General features: G+C 41.4%; 2 protein-coding genes across 2 annotated transcripts in view; both read right to left on the bottom strand.

The window, feature by feature from the left end:
• Positions 1-1,061: 1,061 nt before the first annotated feature.
• Positions 1,062-13,846, bottom strand: vcam1b (vascular cell adhesion molecule 1b). Its single transcript, XM_040048574.1, has 10 exons — positions 13,565-13,846; positions 10,730-11,032; positions 9,479-9,784; positions 9,140-9,397; positions 8,787-9,053; positions 7,852-8,130; positions 4,730-5,032; positions 4,371-4,643; positions 2,692-2,952; positions 1,062-2,565 (listed from the first exon to the last, which is right to left on the bottom strand). Exons 1-10 carry the CDS (start codon positions 13,608-13,610, stop codon positions 2,405-2,407), a joined length of 2,457 nt encoding a protein of 818 aa, XP_039904508.1. The 5' UTR covers positions 13,611-13,846; the 3' UTR covers positions 1,062-2,404.
• Positions 13,847-15,199: 1,353 nt separating this feature from the next.
• cdc14ab (cell division cycle 14Ab) overlaps positions 15,200-21,374 on the bottom strand; it is a 32,989-nt gene continuing 26,814 nt past the window's right edge. Inside the window, 1 exon segment of the mRNA XM_040048576.1 lies at positions 15,200-17,988. Within this exon segment, the coding sequence (XP_039904510.1) occupies positions 17,959-17,988 (30 nt within the window). The 3' untranslated portion in view covers positions 15,200-17,958.

The raw sequence follows: 21,374 nt of genomic DNA, 5'->3' as shown, positions 1-21,374 counted from the left end.
GCATTATTATCTTCCCAGAGAGTCTGCATACGGATCAGTATTTAAGGTCTGACTTTCATCATCCACTGAAGTGGGTTTTTTTTTCATGCCTTCAATCTCTTCTCAAAGCCCTCACAGTATGGAAACTGTAATAGGTCAGCCTTCCAAAGGTCCGTTTATCATAGAGATCTATGCAATGATGTTGACGGCTCCCTTAAAATGGTAAATAGAACTAGAGAAGCACAGACTGTTACAGAGTCTGACTCGAAACTGGTCCAAATACTTGGTCTGATCCATACTGACTCCCCTCTTCACACCTCGCTTCTGAAACCTTCCTGTTTCTATGACAACGGGGACCCAGTTAGCTTCACACTGAAAACAAAAGCCAACAGACCTCTTTTAATTTATCCTTCCAGTTTGTTGGACCCTTCCATGATTGGGCACATCCTGCTGCTTCCTGATAAAAACAGGGCTTTTAATGTGGTTTTGTGGTTTTCTTGGTTTAGACCTTTTCAACAACAATCAGTAGATTTTCACTGGGCACTAAGTCTCTGGGCTTTTATGACACCTTTAGGACTTGAGTCCAAAGATGGATTATGAGAAACAAGGCTAAGGTTGCATATAGGAGAAACACTCACAGACTAGAAGAATGTATTATAAAGCTTCTTTTTGTATATTTATGCAGTATTTATTTTTGGCAGTAGTTTTCTGTGTCTTCGGGTCAGTTTGCCTTTTTTGGTTGTTTTCTTTGTTGTTGTTGTGGTTTTATATCTGTCTTTAGTTGCTTTGTAGTTTGTGTGTGGGGAGTTTGGTGAAAATTTCTTTCTTGGCCAGATCTTTCTTGTGAATGAGCAGTAAGGAAAGAGAAAAACAGACAGTGTTTATTTAATTTTGGGTTTAAAGGCTGGCGAGCTGAAATGACTGAAATGCAGCTCAGCCGTCACCATGGTAATAGCTGAGTCAATGCCAAGGATTCCAGTAAACACCGAATCTAACAGAAATAAAAGCGAAAGCTCGCCACTTACAGGGAATTCCCGGGGAAATCCCGCACACTGAAATTTCAAAAAGCCTGTGATAATAAATAAAGACATAAATATCTTTATTGAAAGCAAGCAAAAAGAAACTGTACACATATTTACATATCATCTCTAATAACTCTGCAGATAATTCCACATCACACCAAGTGTGCAGCAGTACCACGGCGAGAGTTCGGAGGAGACTGAAGACTTTCTGGAAGAGTTCAGCCATATGGTGTCAGTCAGAAAGTCTCCGTTAACAAGTTGAGCAACATCTTTGCTTTCCACAAATCTTTAAGCTGAGTAGCTCTCACTGAGAGGAATGTTCACAGTCACCGAAAAGTCACTAACTCAGCTGACCCTGATAAGAGAATAAAATGCTGCTGAAAGCTGACAGTGAAAATTATTGCATATAAGATTATTGAGCCATAGGTAGTGTTTATTTATCAAGCTGGACTCTTGTAGTCACATGTTGATTAGTGCCATGGATGTTGGTAACTTGCTGGGAGAACAGCCACATTTTAAAATTTGGCAGCCATGAACTTGGGAGAGGTTTCTGGGTAGTTTTGTCACATGTTGGACAAAATTAGCTTCATGTGTGAACAGATAGCAAGCCACATGTTGAAATATTTAAACTGTATATCAGGAGGTAGAATTCCCATGTCACAATAACCAAGGATAAGATGTGACAGGATACGACAGGATAGGATAGGGTTTGATATTATCACATGCTGTGATACACGCCTGCTTTTGGCAAATGGAAGATAACTGTATGGCAATTCCTGTTGGGATATGAGGTTGTATTGGGAGGCTTATACCATGTTGGGATTGTGAGAAGTGGTAGTTAAACGTTAAGAGGTAGTAGTCACATTTTAGGAAATGCTAGCTATAGGTCAAGATGGGGTAACCACATAATTGGAGATGGTTAGCACACAACGCCTTATTAGAAGTGGTGGCCACACATCAGCATGTCTAATTCACATGTTACATAACCACATGTCATAAAGCAGTAGCCATACAATGGGATGTGATTGGGCCATGAACTGTAAAACGCATCTGCAGAGTTGGCAGTTACATGTGACGTGTAGCCATGTGATGGAACGTGTTAACCACACGGAAAGACAATATAGCCACATGTTCCTGGATACTGAAAATCATTATGTCATTTGTTAGCCGCTTATTGCTGGGACAACATGGTCACACCTATGAATATCAAAGCCGTGTGTTTAAAAGCACAAAGCACGTGTTGAAATAAAAGTCATCGGTCATACTGAGATATTGTCCTGCAGCAGCCACATGCACATGGTAGTCACATTTAAAAAAAAATCTGACAGCCATAGATTCAGATGTGTTGACGCTACACACTTGGTAGCTGCATGAACCAGGGGCCTTTTAGGCCAGGGTTGGCCTCAGGCTGAAGGTGGAGCAGACTGGGGCAGTTGATAAAAGCCTTTCTTCCTGGATCTCCTCACGTAGTCGAGGAACAGAGCGGAAGCTGCTAGAACAGTGGCGATGCAGACAGCTGGGATGATGATGACGCTGAAACTGGGTGGAAGCTTGGTACTTCTCTCTGCACAAGAAAATAGGCCAGTTTTGTGAAACTGTTTACAGAACTGCTGTGGGTAACATATGTTCAAATCAAACTTGAGCATTTTAACTTAAAGGGAATAATAAAATCCAAACTAATTTTACTGACCTCTGACACTGATGCTGAAGATTTTGACTTGGTACCCAAGGTCATTGGTCACGTTGACCTGGTATAACCCCGAGTCTTTGGCTGTGAGATTGACCAGTAGGAAAGTTCCATTAGTAGAATATAGCTCTGTGCCATTGGTCATTTTCTTGAGAATCACAGCTGACGGTGGGAAACTGATGGTTTGGCAGCAGACAGTGACATTTTGCCCCTCCTGGACCACTGTAGACGGCAGGATGTGGACTGTGGTGTTCCTCGGAGGAGCTGGATAAGAAAACAGATTAAAATTAGATCTTCCTTTTTGTTGTTGTCGTTGTTGTACAACTACTTTTGCAAGAAATGTGAAAAGACCCAACTGAGAAACTTGTCATTTTGGGGAGTTTAGCTTTGTTCTAACTAATATATTGTGTTCATACAATATATATTACAGTTTACAAATTACTAATAACATCGCTGTACTGATTGTACTTTTTGATTTCGTGGTTTGTAACTAACTGTAGCAACATCCTTGGTAAGATGCACATCCAGCTATAGCAAGGTACATTTGCATAGTACTTTCCCAGTCCCTACTGTCCAATCAAAGCACTTTAGACCACAAGCAACTGATATCCATATACTCATAATGCACTTTATCCTATAAACTCTAAGAATACTATCTACCTCAAATCCCCATGCAACTCAGCATCTATAGCTATAGGTACAGTACTATCTTTAATGCAGTAAAATCATGCTTTGAGCATAAACCACAGTACACTTGGGCTACACTGTGTTGCTGGTTCTTATAGTTTATTCATCTAGTTTACAGTGTATTTTGCTGATTTTACAGTGCATTCTGTAGACGTCGCTGCAAGTTCATTCTCTGTTGATTTTCCAGAAACACTTCAGTCATAGTTTGACCAATTCAATTTTCAATTCAATTTTATTTATTTAGCATCAAATCACAACAACAATTGCCTCATATCTGTTTAAACTAACCCGTCCTCTTTTAACATAAGGACGTGTAACCTGAATCTCAGTGGAAAGAGGGTCATACAGTGAACGTGAAAAGCGTGTGAAAGCAGCTCAGCTGAACCTGCTGACCTTCTGTCACACCTCTAACCAACACATCATCACCTGATAGCGGAGAGCCCTGCCACAGGAAAAACAAACAGTGCCAGTTTGATACTAAACATTCTTTCACATTTTGCTTCTTTGCGTTTCATCATTTAGTAGGTCATCTACTCCTCACTGTTTCACTTACAGCTCATGGGGCCTTTTCTATAAATATGGTTATTTTTAACCAGTTGGGTTTAGAAGGCCCACGGACATGATTCTATTTTTATGCCTGTCACAACCTGGATCAGCTCTGACGCAAGAGCAGACAGAGAAGTTTTGAATGTTTGGTAAAGAAATTATCAGAATGTCTGCTTTCATAAGATTCACTTTTGCATTATTCAATGTATTTCAACCTCTTTCACTTGATGGCCCTGTTAGGAAAACCACAGCAGCAAAACGCTTTAACTTATACTGAGTTTTCATCCTTGAATGCATGGCGGCACTGAGCCTGGCAGCTAACGTTCTGAACTAATGACTCCACTGTAATGCCGGAAGTTTATTTCTGTCTCTGGCTTCTGATTACAACTGTCAGAGAAAAAAAACAAAAACAAAAAGAAGCCTGTTATAATTATTATTAATGATCTGACCTTTGACAGTGATGGAGTGAGAAGCCACTTCAGATCCATACTTGTTGGATGCTTCACACCGGTAAAGGTCAGAGTGTTCCAGGAGGATGGGGGAGAAGGTGAAGGTCAGTGGTGATGAGGTGGCTGGTTTGATTCTTTGAAGCTCCATCCCGTTTCTGCTCAGCACCAGTGCTGGGGCCGGAGCTCCATCTGAGAGACAGCTAAAGGTCACGTGACGACCCTCCACCAGCTCCTCGTCTGGCCTAATTAACAGTGATGTATTCCTCGGAGGATCTGAAAAAGAATTAGATCAGGAGTTTAATAAAGCTGGATCTGAAAAAAATGAGAGCTGCAGAAAAAACATAACAACAAACACTTACAGTGGACCTGCAGATGGATGCTGGTCCTCTTGGACCTCCACAAGTCTCCGCCTTCTTGCAGTAGGTCTGCGCTGCAGGTCAGCACCTGATGATCCTCGTCAACCCGGTGATGGAGACTAAAAGAGACGTTCTGTAAAACACTGGAGAAACTGAACGACTTTTCCGCCACCGTTTTGTTTCCCAAAAGCCACTGAATCCTCAGCTGATTAGCCCAGAAGACATTAATGACATCACAGCGGAAGACTGCTTCTTCCCCCAGCAGGACAGGGCCAGGATTCTCCAGTACGGGATCAAATGGAAACGCTGGAGCGAGAGAGAGAGAGAAGTAAGTAGCTAATGATGATTCAGGAGTGTGAAAATATATAAATTGCGCCAATAAGAATCGGCTTCCAAAGATTTAAACATCAATTGATGGCTAATTATACATAAGAAACATTTTTCATCAAAGTCAACAGACATCAAAAGTAAAGTTTTTTAGGCTTTTCTGATATTTTGGAATTTAAAGCGGTGAATCATAGTTGGGATTCATGATCTGAAATTTTTAGATTCAAAACAGCCCCCTGCCACAGAACTCTAAGACCACGAGAAAGACCTGCAAAATGTCAGTACTGATTCCAGCAGATTCAAGGACCCTGAATCCTAGCGAGACCCTTTCCTTCAATATATGCACGGCTTTTTAAAGAAACTGTTAAAGAAAATTGGACTGCTAATCTAATACAATTTAAACCAATAAAATATGTTCATCTAAAACCTCCTCATTCACCTCATCGAGAGCTCTTCAGGCCTAACAAAGCACCAAACTTCCTTAATATCCTATAAACTCACAGATCCCATTTAAAACCTTTGAAATGGGATCACTGAAATCTCAAAGCTTTAAAAACTCTTTAAAGAATACTAGATTCCCCTGAAAGACCTCAAAAACCTCTTTAAATGAACTTCTGAAACCTAAATGAGTCCTTTTATGATTCTCAAAAACAATTTTGGTTCCACTGAATCGTTTTCAACACCTGTAAAAGCAGGGAACACTGTAAACTCTGAAAATACAACAACCAGTGGACTCTAAACTATGGAAGACGAACGAACTGCAACTATGGAAATTTCTTTTCCAGATTTCCGAGATCAAAGTAAGAACTCTGACTTTAAAAACCTAGTAACAAAGTATGAAAATATTTGGAACACACGAGGCATGCAACAAACAACTGCATCTCTAAAATCTTTGTCATTGAAAAGCAAGTTTAACAACTAGAATGTAAAAGTCCGTGAATGGAGAGCTGAGCAACCTTAAGTGACTTGGAAGACTTTCAGCAACTTGATGAGGATGGTTAAGTTATGGTCATTTTCCTGCTTCTTGTCCAGTGCCGTAACGAGGTCATGCACTCTAACAGATATTCCAAGTGTGGATGTAACTGTCAGAAACACTGAGTCCTCGCCTCCTTTCTGTGTGGGAGGATTTTGCATGTTTTCAGTCTTTGTTGAAGTGGTAGGGGGGTAAAGATGAGTGCATGGGCGAGTGTTTGGCTTCTTTCCCCCATGTTGTCATTTCCTGACAGAGCGTTGGAGTTCATCTTCTTCAGCTCAGATCTGACGGTCAACAAACCTTTTAAAATGAGCCTCTGTTTGTGGCTCTCAGATCACGAGCGTGTTAGTAATTGTTTGTCACTGCAGTTTCTCTTGGAGCTGCTTTTTAGCTCTGATGTGATCCGGTGAAACACAGTTATTTGTTTTATAAAAACACACTGACTTTGGAGAAAAATCTAGAAAACCTGATCTAGGTTAACTGATCAGTCATGAAAACGGCGATGTTTGTCGGGGCATGGTCTGCTCTTTATCGCCAAACCAGTGAAAGCAGTGGTGTGCAGCTCTACCCCCACACTGATGAGCAGCTCGGCGTCAGGACATCTGTGCAAACATTACTAAGCCTCATGTCTGTTATGAGCAGTTCATCTTTTGATTGCACCTCTGAGATTATTGAATGTCTGACTCCTGTTGTGTGAGACTGCTGGGAATAAAACTGACAAACATCACATTTTCTTATGTTTTAGAAGTTCTTTCCTGCTTGTGCTGTTCTGCTTTACTTGTAAAGGTTTCGCTTCAAGTTTTTAGTACATAAAACTCTTAAAATATGAGGACACAAGTCAGACACTAAACAGTGTAAAAAAAAAAACCACCCAACAACAACAACAAATCCTTTTCATTTATCTTTAAATTCCTCTAACTTCCTCTTTTCCTCTCATTGTTAATCTAATAATTAACAATTATTAAAGAGTCTTTATCATATATTTTGCAATACAATTCCTACTGTCAGTGACCCGGTGTTTATGTTTTTGGACTGTGCAATAGGATATTCTAAATTACATTAGATTCTCTGAGGGGTTTATGTTTAGTTTGCCTGTACTTTAGTGTTCTTATTAGATCCTCTGGCTTCTGTTTAGTATCTAGATCTTCCTCCCCTCAGCGTCTGATCTCCTCCTGTGGTTAGTTTGTCTCGTCTTCCCAGTCACCATGTCAAGCTTGCGTGTCATGAGTCTGTCAGAGTGTTCCTGTTTCTTTTTGATAGTCCTTGTCCTCTGTTCGGTTTATCTAGCTTTGCTTCCCCTTTGTCTCGTTATGTCAGATTAGGTCCAACTGTGTCTCCCTCCAGTTGCGGTTCCCTCGTTACCCTCCGTGTACATATTGTGTGTATTGTTCCTCGTCGGGTTGCCTGTGTGGCAAGCGTCAAGTCAGGTATTTCATGTTTAAGTGTTCCTGGTCGACGTTTTCACGTCCCTGTTCATGTTTCACGCCTTAGGTTCCCAGTTCATCCTGTTTTCAGAGTCATGAATTCAGGTTTTAGTTGCTTTTCCCAGTTGAGGTTTTGTTAGGTTAGTTGTTGTGTCTCATTTGTTTGTTGCTCAGTTTTTCAGCCATCAATAAAGGCTCGCTTTTAGTTTAAGCTTAGTTCTGTCTCTGGTGTCTTCATTTGGGTCCACTCCCCACTCGACACCTACTGCAATCTCTAAATGGTTTGAGAGGATTCTTCAAATGAACATGAAAATCTACTTATTAGGTTTAATAGGTGTGATTTGAAACCAAATAAAGTGGCAGTGCGGGACTATAACTGCTATCAGGTGTGTCAGACTCACAATAGACATGGACTTGAATGTTTCTGCTCCTGTTGACGGTCTCGCACTGAGCCTGACAGCTGTATTCACCCCGATCCTGGAGATCCAGGTCCTGCAGATGGAGCACAGAGAGTCCGTCCTGCGGCCAGGTTGTCTGAAGGACAGTCTGGTTCTGGTCTTTCCTCAACCAGGTGAGGAGGATGGGGGTGTGCAGACAGCCGGAGGCCTTGCAGCTCAGACTCAGAGCTGAACCTCTCGCTGCAGAGACCTGAGGACTCGCCTCGACCTGTAGAGGGTGAGCTGGAGGAACACAGACATCTTACTGATCCTGCATGTTCACACTGAAAGCAGTTATTCTAATCTTGTCTGTGAAGGCTCTTTTACAGGAGAGGCTTTTTTTTTACCCTTACACCATTAACTTGAATAGTTTTTCTCTCACTTTAAACATGGATCCAAACTAATCTGCAAAGTGGTTAAACTGGGTCTGGTCCATTGTAGCTTAATCAATAATTATAGCTAAGCCTCCACTTTACTACAGAGGTTCCTTTCTCTGTGGCTGCAGGGCTATGAGATCAAACTCAAGAAATGTTTTGATAAGAAATGTAACACTTCTCATTACTGTTCCTACTACTACACCCTCATGTTGGAGGAACGAGACACTTGACCTGCACCTGAAAAATTACAAATGAAATTGATGACTAATCAATTGTATTGCAAGATAGATATTGTGATATCTATGATGCTTTATGTCTGCAATAATCTGGTGTGACATCTGAGGAAGAATATTCACAGCAGGTTGAAGGATCAGGAAATGGGATTAGAGACGTCCATCACAACACATGATGGTCATTTAGGAGTACCTTCACATGAGGTACTTTCATTAATTTCATTTCATATTAAAATTTGAGAGTTTTTCTGAGATCACCTTGTACGATACAAACTGGAGGAAAGACTACCTCTGACAGTGATGGAGCTGGAGGCCAGCTGGGATCCGTACAGATTAGAGGCATCACACTGGTAGACGTCAGAGTGTTCGAGCAGGGCGGAAGACAGGTTGAAGATTATCGTGGACGCTCTGTCAACGCTTTGAAGCTCTGTCCCATTCCTGCTCAGCACCAGTCTGGGGAGCGGAGCACCCTCTGAGCTACAGACAAAAGTTACCTGCTGACCCTCCACCACCTCCTCACCCGGAAGTACAGAGAGGGAGGTGTTAGTGGGTGGACCTGTTAGGGAGACACAAGGGACACAACTGACTCATTGAAACTAAAGGAAGTGCACATACTAAGAGTGAAACAGGACCATCACTCACTGTGAACCGTGACGTCCACGGTGCTACTGTGGGTTCCTTCCGTGTTTCGCGCATCACACTCGTACCGTCCAGCCTCAGACAGTTCCACCGCTGTGAAGTTGAGCTGACCGCCTTGACCGTGTTGCAGAGTTCGGCCATCTGCTGTCCTGAAACTCCAGGTGATGGTCGGCTCAGGATTTCCCTCTGCCAAACAGGTGAGAGTGAGCGGAGAGCCGGCCATAACTTCCTTAGACTCCAACTTCTTCACGACAGGAGCATCTGGAGACAGAGAAGTCGGGTTTATGAAGACACGGACAACAAGACTCAGACGTGAGGACTCAGAACCAAACCCAGACTCACATAAGACATTTATTGGCACTGCGCTTTCTCTGGTCTTCTTGTTATCTGGCAGGTCCTTCAGCTTCAGTGTGACCCTACAGGTGATATTCCTTCCCTGATCCGTGTTTTCAGCTGTGAAGTTGTAGTCAGACTGGACTGCCCCGGATTCACCATCTTGCACTGTGGTCTGCAGGATAGTGTTCCCACTGTGCCAAGTGATGTTCACCTCCTCATCAGGATATATGTTAAATGCCTTGCAGGTCAGGGTGGACTTTACCCCCAGTTTGACATTATCCTGGCCTGTGATGACAGGGTCCGACGGGAAGGCTAGAACAGCAGAGACACAGAGGGCAGGCATTAATTCTTATAACAACAACAACAGTCTAATAGTAAATAAAAACGGTGCAATTCTACTTGTAGCACCTTAGGTTTGGTTCCAATGTGGTTTTTGTGTCTGGATAATTCATAAGCTCACAGTTTTTTTAATGCTAACTTCTCTGCATGGATGCTGGTGAGGCATGAAGGTAACGCCACTTTGACAGACAGGGGTCCCGACACAGACAGCCAGCTGGTGACTGATTAGGCTGATTCTGGTGTCCATAATGATTCAGAGTGAGGTGGATTACATTGTACTTGCTACAGTGGATTTTTGTTTGCTGTAGTAGAATTAAAGTGATGCACTAGAAAAGCATATTGCTGGGAGAGAATGAAAGCCTCTAAAGTCTTTTACAGGACTTAAAAGCCAAGATTTGTTCACCTTTTCGCTTGATTTTGGTAACCAAAACGGCTCGGTATAGTGTGGAAAGGATCGCGGTTTGGATTAGAATGGACCCTTTCACAAATCTAACTACGTATCACAAGGTCAAACTTCTTCTTCTTCCTCTGTGATGTGAGCCTTGGGAGGGTCGGAAGTAATCTAATGGATTACCCTGCACTTTGAAAAATTATCCTAAAGTGACAGCAAGTGTTTTAAAATAAAGTAAACGTGGTTATGAAAAATGAAGGCGTAGGATATTAGAGGAGGAAACAGTATTTGGTGATGCAAGGGTCTTAGACCTCTGTTTCTCAGCAAAAGGTTTTCATCCAAATTTCTGTGATTCCTAATCACACTCTGCACTTCGATCTCATCTTGATCTTAGATTTAAACTCTACTTTATGTGTACAGAGGCAAAATTACAAAAGTGCACTAAACTCATGTTGTTTTAAATAGAGCAATAATAAAATATATAACATAACGTTTCAAATGTATGCTGCATTTCAGTGGTAACTCACAGTAAACCTGCACCGAGCGTTTCGCTTGTTTCCTGTCTCCATTGCAGCTGACTGTACACAGTATCGCTTCATCATGCTCCATCTTTACACGCTCAAAGGTCAACACAGAACAAGTTTGGTTGGTGCTGATGGACCCGCTCAGAGGCCGGTCCCCCAGAATGGACCAGGAAACACTTGGCGTTGTGGTACAGCCCTGAAACAAGCAGACCAGCTGCTGACGCTCACCCAGACCGAACAGAGCGGTTTCAGGAGTTATGTCCACCCGTAGAGCCAAAATGTACTTCGATGACATCAGGAGCACAGCTGTGGACGGAAACAACAAAAATTATACAAAGCAACAACATAGCTGGGCCAGGTTCCAGAAAACAGGTTTAGTGAAAAGTTAGAGTTTGTTAACCTTGAGTTGAACCTCAGGTAAACTTTGCCTCAAATACAGATGATGTATGAATGAGGCTGATGAATATATAGCGCTAAATCACAATAACAGTTGCCTCAAGGTGCTTTATATTGTAAAGTAAAGATGCTGCAATAATACAAAAAGGGGGGGGGGACTCAATAATTAGAGGACCTGTGGGGAGGAAGAGAGGACAAAAGACATTGTAAGAGAGCCAGAGACTTTTAATAACTAATGATTAAATGTAAAATGGTGTATAAACACACTGTGAGTGAAAAAAGGAGACCGAAGAAGAAATATCATGGGAAGCCCCCAGCAAGCCTAGACCCACTGCATCATAACTAAGGGAGGATTCAGAATCACCAGAATTCTTAAGACTAATCTTAAAAGTAGAGTGAGGGCCTGTCTCCCGAATCAAAACTGGGAGCTGGTTCCACAGAAGGGGGGCCTGAAAGCTGAAGGCTCTGCCTCCCATTCTACTTTTAATTTACTCTGGGAACCACAAGTAAGCCTGCAGTGTGAGAACAAAGTGCTCTAATGTGGTGATATGGTACTATAAGGTCATTAAGATAAGATGGGCCTGATTATTTAAGACCTTGTACGTGAGGAGCAGGACTTTAAATTTGATTCTGGATTTAACAGGAAGCCAATGAAGGGAAGCCAATACAGGAGAAATATGCTCTCTCTTTCTAGTCCCTGTCAGTACTCTTGCTGCAGCATTTTGGATCAACTGAAAGCTCTTCAGGGAGTTTTAAAACATTCCGATAATAAGGAATTACAGTAGTTCCAGCTAAAAGTAATGAATTCACAAACTAGTTTTTCAGCATCACTCTGAGACAGGATGTTTCTAATTTTAGAGATATTGTGCAAATGGAAGAAAGCAGTCCTACATATTTGATTAATATGTGCATTGAAGGACATGTCCTGGTCAAAAATGACAGATAAAGTTGAGTGTCATCTGCATAGCAGTGAAAATGTTATTGCTATGCTCTCTAATGATACTGCCTAAAGGAAGCATGTATAACAAAACTGGTCCTGGCACAGAACCCTGTGGAACTCCATAATTAACCTCAGTGTGTGAAGAGGACTCTCCATTTACATGAACAAATTGGAGTCTATTAGACTACAATTTGTTCATGTAAATGACTACACCTACAGCATGCTCTAATCGCTGTAATAAAATATTATGGTCAACAGTATCGAACGCTGCACTGAGGTCTAGCAGGACAAGCACAGAGGTGAGTCCACTGTGAGAGGCCATCAGAAGATCATTTGTAACCTTCACTAAAGCTGTTTCTGTGATGAGCTCTGAAACTCTTCAAATAAACCATTCCTCTGCAGACGTTCTGTTAGCTGTTCAACAACTACTTTGTCAAGAATTTTAAGAGAAAAGGAAGGTTATCCACGTGGATGGAAATGTATCAGCACCTGATGTTCTTGTGTGTCTACCAAGCAATAACCTGTGGGACTAAACAATTTAGCCAGTGTAGAAGAGACAAAAACTGCAGTTCGTCTGTGCTTCCATGTTCAAATGTCCACGTTTACAACATTAAAAGCACATTTACAGTTTGGTACAAATAAACAGTTTTGGTTTCTGTTGAGCTTCCACCTTCATAAAAACTTTATGATAGCTCATGTTTTTAGAACTCATTCATTTGGATACTGGCGAGACTTAAATTACGGGTGTGGTTGCTTTGATTGCTGGGGCTTGCAGCCTCGCCTTGTAAACTGTGCTGGACCTCTCCATCGTTTCTGTGGTACATTTTGGAATATTTAATGGATTGTGAGATAAAAATGACAAAATAGTCAATAAAAAGAAGAGCCCAAATTCAGTACCTAGAAATAAAAGAACTGAGGTGGCCAGGTGTCAGTCTAAGCAGCCACGGCCTGCCCCCACTATCAGTGCAGTTGTTATGAAGGGGAACAGCTTAATTTGTACCATACTGGAAAGACACCTTTTAATTCTGTGAAGCTGCACGTTTTAACCTGAGACTGACCCACTTTTAGAACCATCCACGAGTGGCCATTAGAGGAATTGGAGTTTCTGGCATTTTTGTGTTGTCACTCGGGTTTCCAAATGTTGGTTTTTTTTTAGTAGGTTTGTTTGTTTGTTTGTTTGTTTTGATTGAGTTACACCAAAACATAAAAGAGTTTACTGTAAATTGCAAAGGAAATGAAACATTTCATATTTTCATGAAGTTGAATGTGGCTTTTAATGTGAGTTTTCGATTTTTCCTCATATATTACGCATGTTTCTAATTTTTATTCTTTATTTGCGCTATACTAACCACATGCACAAAAGCTGATGAAAAAACGAGAAAATGACGAACGAAATCTCAAATGAAAATCCAGAGGTTACAATAACCCCCACCCCAAAAAATCTCTCTACGTTTCAAAGACATCATATAACAACCAGATTTATCAGAAGGAAGGACATTTACCTGAGATGAGCTGAACAAAGAGCCTGCGGACACACAGAAGATCCATCTTCTCTGCTGAGGCCACAAACACGCTGATGGATGGATGGATGGATGATGGGCGGATGGATGGGTTCGTGAACAAATAGAGCAGCGTCTCGTTTCTCGGAGTTTCGGGATCTGAAGCAGAAAATCCGGCGATGATGAATCACTGAGGGTCTCTGAAGCCCTAAACAGGGCTGATGAAGCAAACGCCCCCTCCCGTCATCCAGCTCCAAGCGCGTGTGTGTGCACGCGCGGGCAACAGCGCCCTCTGCGGGACACGCGGTGAGCGGGAAAACTTCACCGTCGCTTTGTGCTGTGTTCACTGCTCCTCGGCCTTTCCTCTCGTTCTCTTTTCAACATCCTGTCGCCTTTTCTTTCTCCTCGTGTCTGTGCACTACACGTTTCCAGCTTTTTCTCTGTCATGCTCCTGTTAAATTTAGTTATTCTCTACATGTGATATTCCTCGTTTCACACCTGGGTTATTTTCCTCTCACTTTTGGTTTCTCTATTTATGTGAATCTGATGTTTTTTCAACGATCTTTTTCAGTGACATTAAATCACCCACAAGACAGAAGCGTCACAGGCAGTGGTTATAGTAAGAAGGACAAATCAGCATTTTTCTTGGACTCCCAGCAGGAACTTTGTGTCCTGTGAGGGAAATTCCTAGCGCTGAATCCCAAAAAGAAGAAAACATGCCGTATGTTTTCTGGTATTATTGGGCTGACTAAAAGCTGGGACTAACACCTTTTAACAAAACGTGAACATGAATTCACTTCAATGCTGCCTTCTCACTTAGATACATTTAAAGTCAAATTTTTCCTTTTGCTGTCAGTGAGCTGATGAAGCAGCAGCAGACATGCTGAATCACATTAAGGAGTAAATGAGCTGAATACAGTGAAGCTGTCACTGTGGGGCCTCTGCCTGACTGATTGAATGATCTGGAGACTGAGTGATAACAGCCTGAGTGATTTACAGCCTCTGTGATTTAGTATTGATTAGTCTGATGAGGATTCAGACTAATCAGTCCTTTTCCTGATGAAGTCAGAGGTCTGGACAGCCCCCCACCCCAGGCTCTGAGATATCTGACCTCTGATTTACTGAATCATCACTTCTGTTATTTGTGTTGCACTTTTCCTTTCTTTGGTCGTTCATCCCACGCTAGTCTTGGACTTGGGACAGCTTCTTCTATGCTGGATTTGGCTTTTGTTTGTATACATGTGTGTTTTACACTTGGACTAATGTTGTAGAAAATCAGGTTGGTCATGTCCAGAAAAGTTTATTCTCAAATGCAGCACACAACAGGACACTGTGAGCTGCAGACACAGCGGCACGGCTCAGGTGAAAGCGCTGCTTGGACGGAGTGCAGAAGAGGGGGAGCACACGTGCGAGCACTGCAGGACGTTTTTGTCCCTGAACTTGAAAAACATCTTTGCACTCAGGAGGTGGCACCTCAGAGTCTTAACATCTGACATGCACCTCCACTGGGAGAGAGCCACAAAACTTAAGGGTTAAACGAAGCTTTAAGACTGGTTCGATTTTGGGTCTGACCTGGACTTGTCCTGTTCCAGACTTTTCCAACCACACTCTGGTAGCATCAACAGATCAAGAACAAACTCAGAGTCAGAGGAATTGTTTTATTTCCTGTTATTGCTCAGACAGAAATTCTGCTAAAAGACAAAAAAACTACAATGTTTTTTAAACCTTCCCTCAGTAAAACACTTGAGTAAGACATTAAATACACATCAGACATCCATTTCCACTTCTTCATAACAGCAACAAGTTGTGCAAAAATAAAAACCTTCTGTGCATTGCTTATATTTGCAGTGCTTAACAAATGTATCAGACCACCATCTAGTGCACGTTTTGTCACAGTCGACCTAACTCTGACCAAGCTCTATAATGAAAATCTTATTTTTAATGTTGTAAAATATCATTATTGTTGTTATCCATGACTTTTCACGTTTTCTGCTTTACAAAAAAAAAAGCAGAAAACAGTAAAGCACATAATTATTCCCATGTCTCTCTCGGAAATGAGATTAATAAAATTACCTTTTGATCCAGATGCCAAATTACACTTATTTATATGCATTTGCAAACAGAAAAATTGGTTTCGTTTCAGTGGTTGGACGTTACGTTCGATTCACAGTCCACTGTCCCGGATCAAGTTTGGGTATAAAAACTTCAGGGAATTCAGTAATTTTCAGTTTTAAACAAGTTTGTGAAAAACTTCTGAAATATTTGTTCTCGTGTAAAACCGGTGGTCTCATAAATTTGTTCAGAACTGTATGTGACTTTCATCCATGAGATATTTAAGGCACTTCACGTCAGTTTAGTTAAACCATCATGTGACCGAGGGACATCACCATCGAATAAAGATTTCAGAACGAGTGATCTCTCTGGGTTGGTAGCTGGAGATTTGACTTTATTTGCCCACGATAATGTTAAAGACCCAGGAATCTGCCACAAATGATATATAAACTCATTTCTTACACACACCATGAGTGCAAAGGAAGACAACACTGTGCTGATGTCATCATCAAGCGCGTTTAAAGCTTCAGGAAAGTTACACAGGGCATTGTTTTATCCAGCACAGCGTGACCTGTATTTTACAGCAGGCTAAAAGCAGCAGTAAGGTGAAGCACATTAGTCAGCTGATGTGGTCTCACGTTCAGTCCTCTGCACACAGATAGAAATGACATGGTGCAATGACACCACCTCACTCCTGTCTGTGGCTTAAGTTGTGAATCTATGCACAATCCAAATTACAAAGACACTGTTAGGACTCTGGAAATGTAAATAAAGACTCAATGCAATGATTTGCAGTGCTGCGCAGCTACAACCCTCTGTCAGACAAGAAAGGCACAACATTCCTCTCCCAGAGGAGAGAGGAGTGCTGTTGGAAGCAGAGGGAATGCTGCACTGTGGGAAATGTGAAAGTGTCCCACTCTTTCTGACACTGCTCATATTTTTCTTAAATGGCACATTTTCTCAGCTCATGTTCTCAGACATGTTTTCTGTGCTATAATGAGAATAAAGAATGTTTACCACATTTGCAAATCCTTGTATTGTATTTATTTACATTTTACACAGGAGTCCAACTTTTGGGTTTTTGCAGGTTTAAATTAAAATAAAATCCTGAGGTGCTAGAAAAGGTTCTATGTTTCATAAACCTTTAAAAAGTCACGGGGGCTTCCGGAGGTAAAAGGTGTTCTAATCTAGAGGCTCATTCTCGGAGGACGTACCAGCAGAGAAAGTAAGTTTAACTTCCTGTTTCCTAGAGAAAGTTCCTGTGGCGATAACCTTTAGAATAATACAGAACACTTATTTTCCACATAAAACAACACAGAAGATCACAGTCATTCCTAAAAAGAGGACTCTACGGGCCACATAAACACACGAATCCCTTTTCAGACTGACACCGTTAGCTAAACACAAAGTGCTTCCTGATGCTACTCACAGCAACAAGTGCTTCTAGTGTAAAGAGCATGCCTGCTGATGTCTGCTGTCCACATGGCTAAAACTAACCCTGATCCCACAGCTTAAACTCATTACTATACAACCACATGCTTCACTGCCTGCTAATCATTTTCCATTTACTGTTCACTCCTTTAAATTGTTTCCCTTCCAGCTCTACTGGTTAGACTGTATATAAAAGATGGCAGCCAAAATATCAGAAATCTGGCCTTGAATTAACTTCTTGTTGTTCTAAACTGTACTGAAGTGGAAATGGTTCCTTGTTACCAAACTTTTAATTCAGTCTGACAAATTCATTCAGAGAGGTGAGGTTTCATTTTACAATCACGACGCTAAAAAACTAAACTGGTTCTTTAAGGTACAGTGAGTAACAACACACACATTCACACCCATTCTCACTTTAACACCCTGAGCTTAGTTAATGACATTCTGTTTTTGGATCCCTTATTCTTCTGCTATTAATAATGGTATTCCTTTAGATTAAATTAGACACACAAACACAAAAAAAAAAAGGGCTGATCGTCACATCAACCAAACAAAATGCTGTTTAACCTATCAGAAGCCGGACGGAAATACTGTAACCATGATGACAGAGCAAATTGTCATCAGCTGATCCCTCACTTTACCAAAAAGTTACACTGATCATTAAAACAAAAATACAACTTTCTGTCACAAATATAAAATATATCTTTTCCATGTAAATATATCTTCATGTGTGCGGACTATTTATTTACAGACAGCTCATTTACACAGTCTGACGAGCAAGCAGCCATCACCTCACAGGACATTCAGTCCTGACAGAGAAAACATCTGAAGGTTCCCTCTGAACATCCAATTTAGGAGCCGGGTTGTGGAGAGAAAAAATAAAAGAAAAATGTCTTCAGGTCAGTCGGGTATTTTTAGTACTGGATGTACTCGGACTGAAGAGACTGAAAGAGAAAACAAACAGTGTGATTAACTTTAGGGCAAATGTGATCCCTGCATTTCCTGTGGGGGGCTTTAACAGAGCTGTGGGGGGACGATGTGGGAAAAGGAAATTCCAGATGAACTGACATCCATGAAATCAACTATAACAACCAGGGCTTATCTAAAACTTTTGTTCTATGCACGGTTGTTCATCATGATATTTACAATCTATATTGATCATAAACATCATGGCCACCTTAAAAGTCTGTACAAGAAAATTCAGAGTTCTTTCTAAAGTCATAGCTGAAAACATGAAAAGCTCTACAGTACTCTGTGGAGCTGGTTCATGTCACCAGCACCAACATAAATGTAGCTGGGAATGACATAACAACATGAAAGGGATTTTCTGATTGTGTAAAACTAAAATAAGCACACAGGTGTCTAAACAGAGTTGTATCTACAGTGTCTTTGTGTGTTGCTCCCTGCAGACCATTTGCACTGTGCCTCTGCAGACATGCCCACATTTTTACAGCAGACACTGCTGCTCAGTTTTTCATTATTCCGAAAGCTCATTTTACATAATTGGCAACATTTTTCATCAGAAATATATGATGACAACATTTCTCTGTGCTGTGGCTAATATATATAGTCTCTGTCACAGTAGCATTGCATTGTCCATGTATGCCTACATGTATGCTAAAGCACTCACAAATACCTTGACTAAGCAGCAATTTTATGAACCGTTCAGAAACCAAGCTGTACGCACAGTGCATGCTGCAAAAAACGAAGTGAACCCTTAAATTTACTAACTCGTACAACCCCGTTAGAATCTCCATCAGATGCTTCCTGTAGCTGATTATAGTGCTTGCACAGTCATGAGGAGGAATTCTGGGCCATTTCCTGCTATTTCCTACAACTGTTTCAGTTCATCAATATTTGGCAATGTCTTGATTAGTAAGCCTTCTTAGGACTCAATAAGTAGGAGGTCAGCACTGTGACCTCCCACTGCTCCAAAACATTCATTTTTGCTGGTTCAACTGTTCTTAATTTCCCTAACATGCTGACATGTTAGGGAAATTAGCTTGTAAACTGCTGACTTGGCATTTTCCCCTAAAATTCCTGGATCCAGTTTTAAATGACTTGTTCACTCAGGCTCTGAGGTAACAAACGCTTTACAGGAGGGACAAGGTCTTGTGTTTTATGTGCAGAGCCTTAGGAGTTTGTGATCACACCTCATGAGGTCACATTTCTATTCTAGAAATCAGATTCATGTCAGCTGACTGGCTGCACCGTTCTAGCAGCTTTATTTTCTTCTCTGAAACCAGCTCAGAGTTTTGTTGCCTGTGCGCTTGGGATCGCTGTCTTGCTGAAATGTCCACCATCGTTTCATCTTCATCATCCTGGCAGCAGATTTTTATCAAAAATGTCTTGGTACATTTTTCCACTCATTCTTCCTTCAGATTATATGAAAACTGCCACTGCCGTATACTTAAAAGCCCCACACCATGATGTCCCCACCTTCAAACTTCACTGTTGTCTTTGGGGTGATATGCAGCGGCTTTTGGCCTCCAAACATGGTGTGTGTTATGGCATTCAAAGAGTTCAGTTTTGGCCTCATCTGACCAGAATATATTAGGGCTCTTTGACAACAGAATTTTTTTTCCCTCCTCTGTCTGAAATCTTGCAGAGGCCACCCAGTCGTGGTCAGTTTATTGTGTAATGATGTTCTTTCTACTTCAGCAGTGCTCAGTGGAACTCACTGGAGCAGTGTAAAAATTCTAATGTAGCCAATGCCATCAGTATGTTTTACCCCTCTTGAGATGTTTCTTGTATGACTCTTTTGTATGAGACACCTTTTCATAGGCCATCAGTTGGCACTGAACCAGCTGATATTAGTTTGCACTAAGCGGTAGGATTGCTTTCTAATTACTGACAGATTTCCGCTGCTGTCATGACTTTCCATGCCTGTTTGCACCTCCCTTTCTTAATCAGTTCAATACTTTTTCCTTTATCATTTCTTATTATTACACATAATGTATGGATATCTACGGTTTCTTGAAGAAGTTTCACCTCTCATCTGAGAAGCTTCTTCAGTTTTGTGTGTGTGGGTTTCCCTGTAAGTCAACAAACACAGACCAGCATCTACTTTTTGACTCACACCACTCATCACAAACTTGGGAGTAATCAGGACCCTGCAGCACCGAGCAGAAAACATTCCCTCTAAAGCAGAAGGGGAAGAAAAGGAACACACCCCTGTAAAGAAAGCTCTTAAAACACATGGTTATCCCGACTGGGCTTTCATCAAATCAGGAAAGATGCACAGAAAACAAAGGTCAAATGACAAACAGAACAACATGGTCATCCCTTGTGTAGCAGGTTTATCAGAGAAACCCAAGAGAATTTTGCATAAGTATGACCTCCCAATGTACTTCAGACCCAACCGCACCCTCAGACAAAAACTGGTTCATCCCAAGGACAAAACTCCCAAACACAAACTAAGCCACTTCACAAAGTCATGGCACAACATAGAAGAGCCACTTCGACAGGACAAGACTCAGCTGTACACTTGCATCTAAAGGTTAAAGGTCACTCTTTCAAGGATGCCAATGTTCATATTTTGGACAGAGGAGACAGACGGTTTGAAAGAGGAGTGAAAGGGGCCATTTATGCCCACTGTGAACGACCATCCTAGAACAGAGGGGGTGGTTTAGGACCCCAACTGTCTGCCACCAACAATGCAGTTTTGAGATCCTTTCCCAGGTGCCTTAACACCCACTCACATCTTGCATCAGGTGTCAATAGTTTACACGATAGGACGAGCTATCACAATGGTTTCCCCCGAAACCTCTGCTAATAATAACCCACATCCTTTTTGACACCTTGGCTCATGTGATGACGGACATGATCAATAGTGGGTCAATGACCCTCTTAAGAGACACACCCACTAGGTTTTAAATACCTGAGACTCGCCACCATTTGGTTTTAGAACTGAAGAAGCTACTTGGATGAGAGGTGAAACGTCTTCAAGAAACTTAAAGTCCAGTCACTTCTCTTTCCAAGCTCCACAGACTCGGACATAGACATATGTAGTTGGATTTCTTTGCATGTGTGGAGTGAATGTGTTGTTACTGACATCAGGTGAGAGTTTCATCTCAAGAACACCTTTAGAAATATATCTACTTAGAAAATTGGTGGCATGTTCAATGATTCAATGATCATTTTACCTGCTGTATCCAGTTGTTAAACCTCTGAAAAAAATTAGATCATTGAATTTGGATTTGTCATCAAGCGCTGAAGACTACATGTTCACACACGTACATATCCAAGTAACACCTACAACCCCCTCTCAAATGTGTTATATTCAAACTTTAGTTACAATAAGTTAACTCTTTTTAGGGACTGAGATCTG

This window comes from Simochromis diagramma, unplaced genomic scaffold, assembly GCF_900408965.1.
Source record: "Simochromis diagramma unplaced genomic scaffold, fSimDia1.1 OVJJ01000557.1, whole genome shotgun sequence".
Lineage (NCBI taxonomy): Eukaryota > Metazoa > Chordata > Actinopteri > Cichliformes > Cichlidae > Simochromis > Simochromis diagramma.
The sequence above is the reverse complement of the archived record's forward strand: the minus strand, read 5'-3'. Positions and strand labels throughout refer to the sequence as shown.

Excerpts from the sequence above, each read along its gene's own strand:
- vcam1b (XM_040048574.1), bottom strand. The coding sequence starts at position 13,610 with ATGGATCTTCTGTGTGTCCGCAGGCTCTTTGTTCAGCTCATCTCAG. Across the intron at positions 5,033-7,851 it reads CATTCAAGTCCATGTCTATT|CGTTTCCATTTGATCCCGTA; the intron begins GTGAGTCTGACA and ends CTCTCGCTCCAG. Across the intron at positions 2,566-2,691 it reads CTTCAGCATCAGTGTCAGAG|AGAGAAGTACCAAGCTTCCA; the intron begins GTCAGTAAAATT and ends TTTCTTGTGCAG.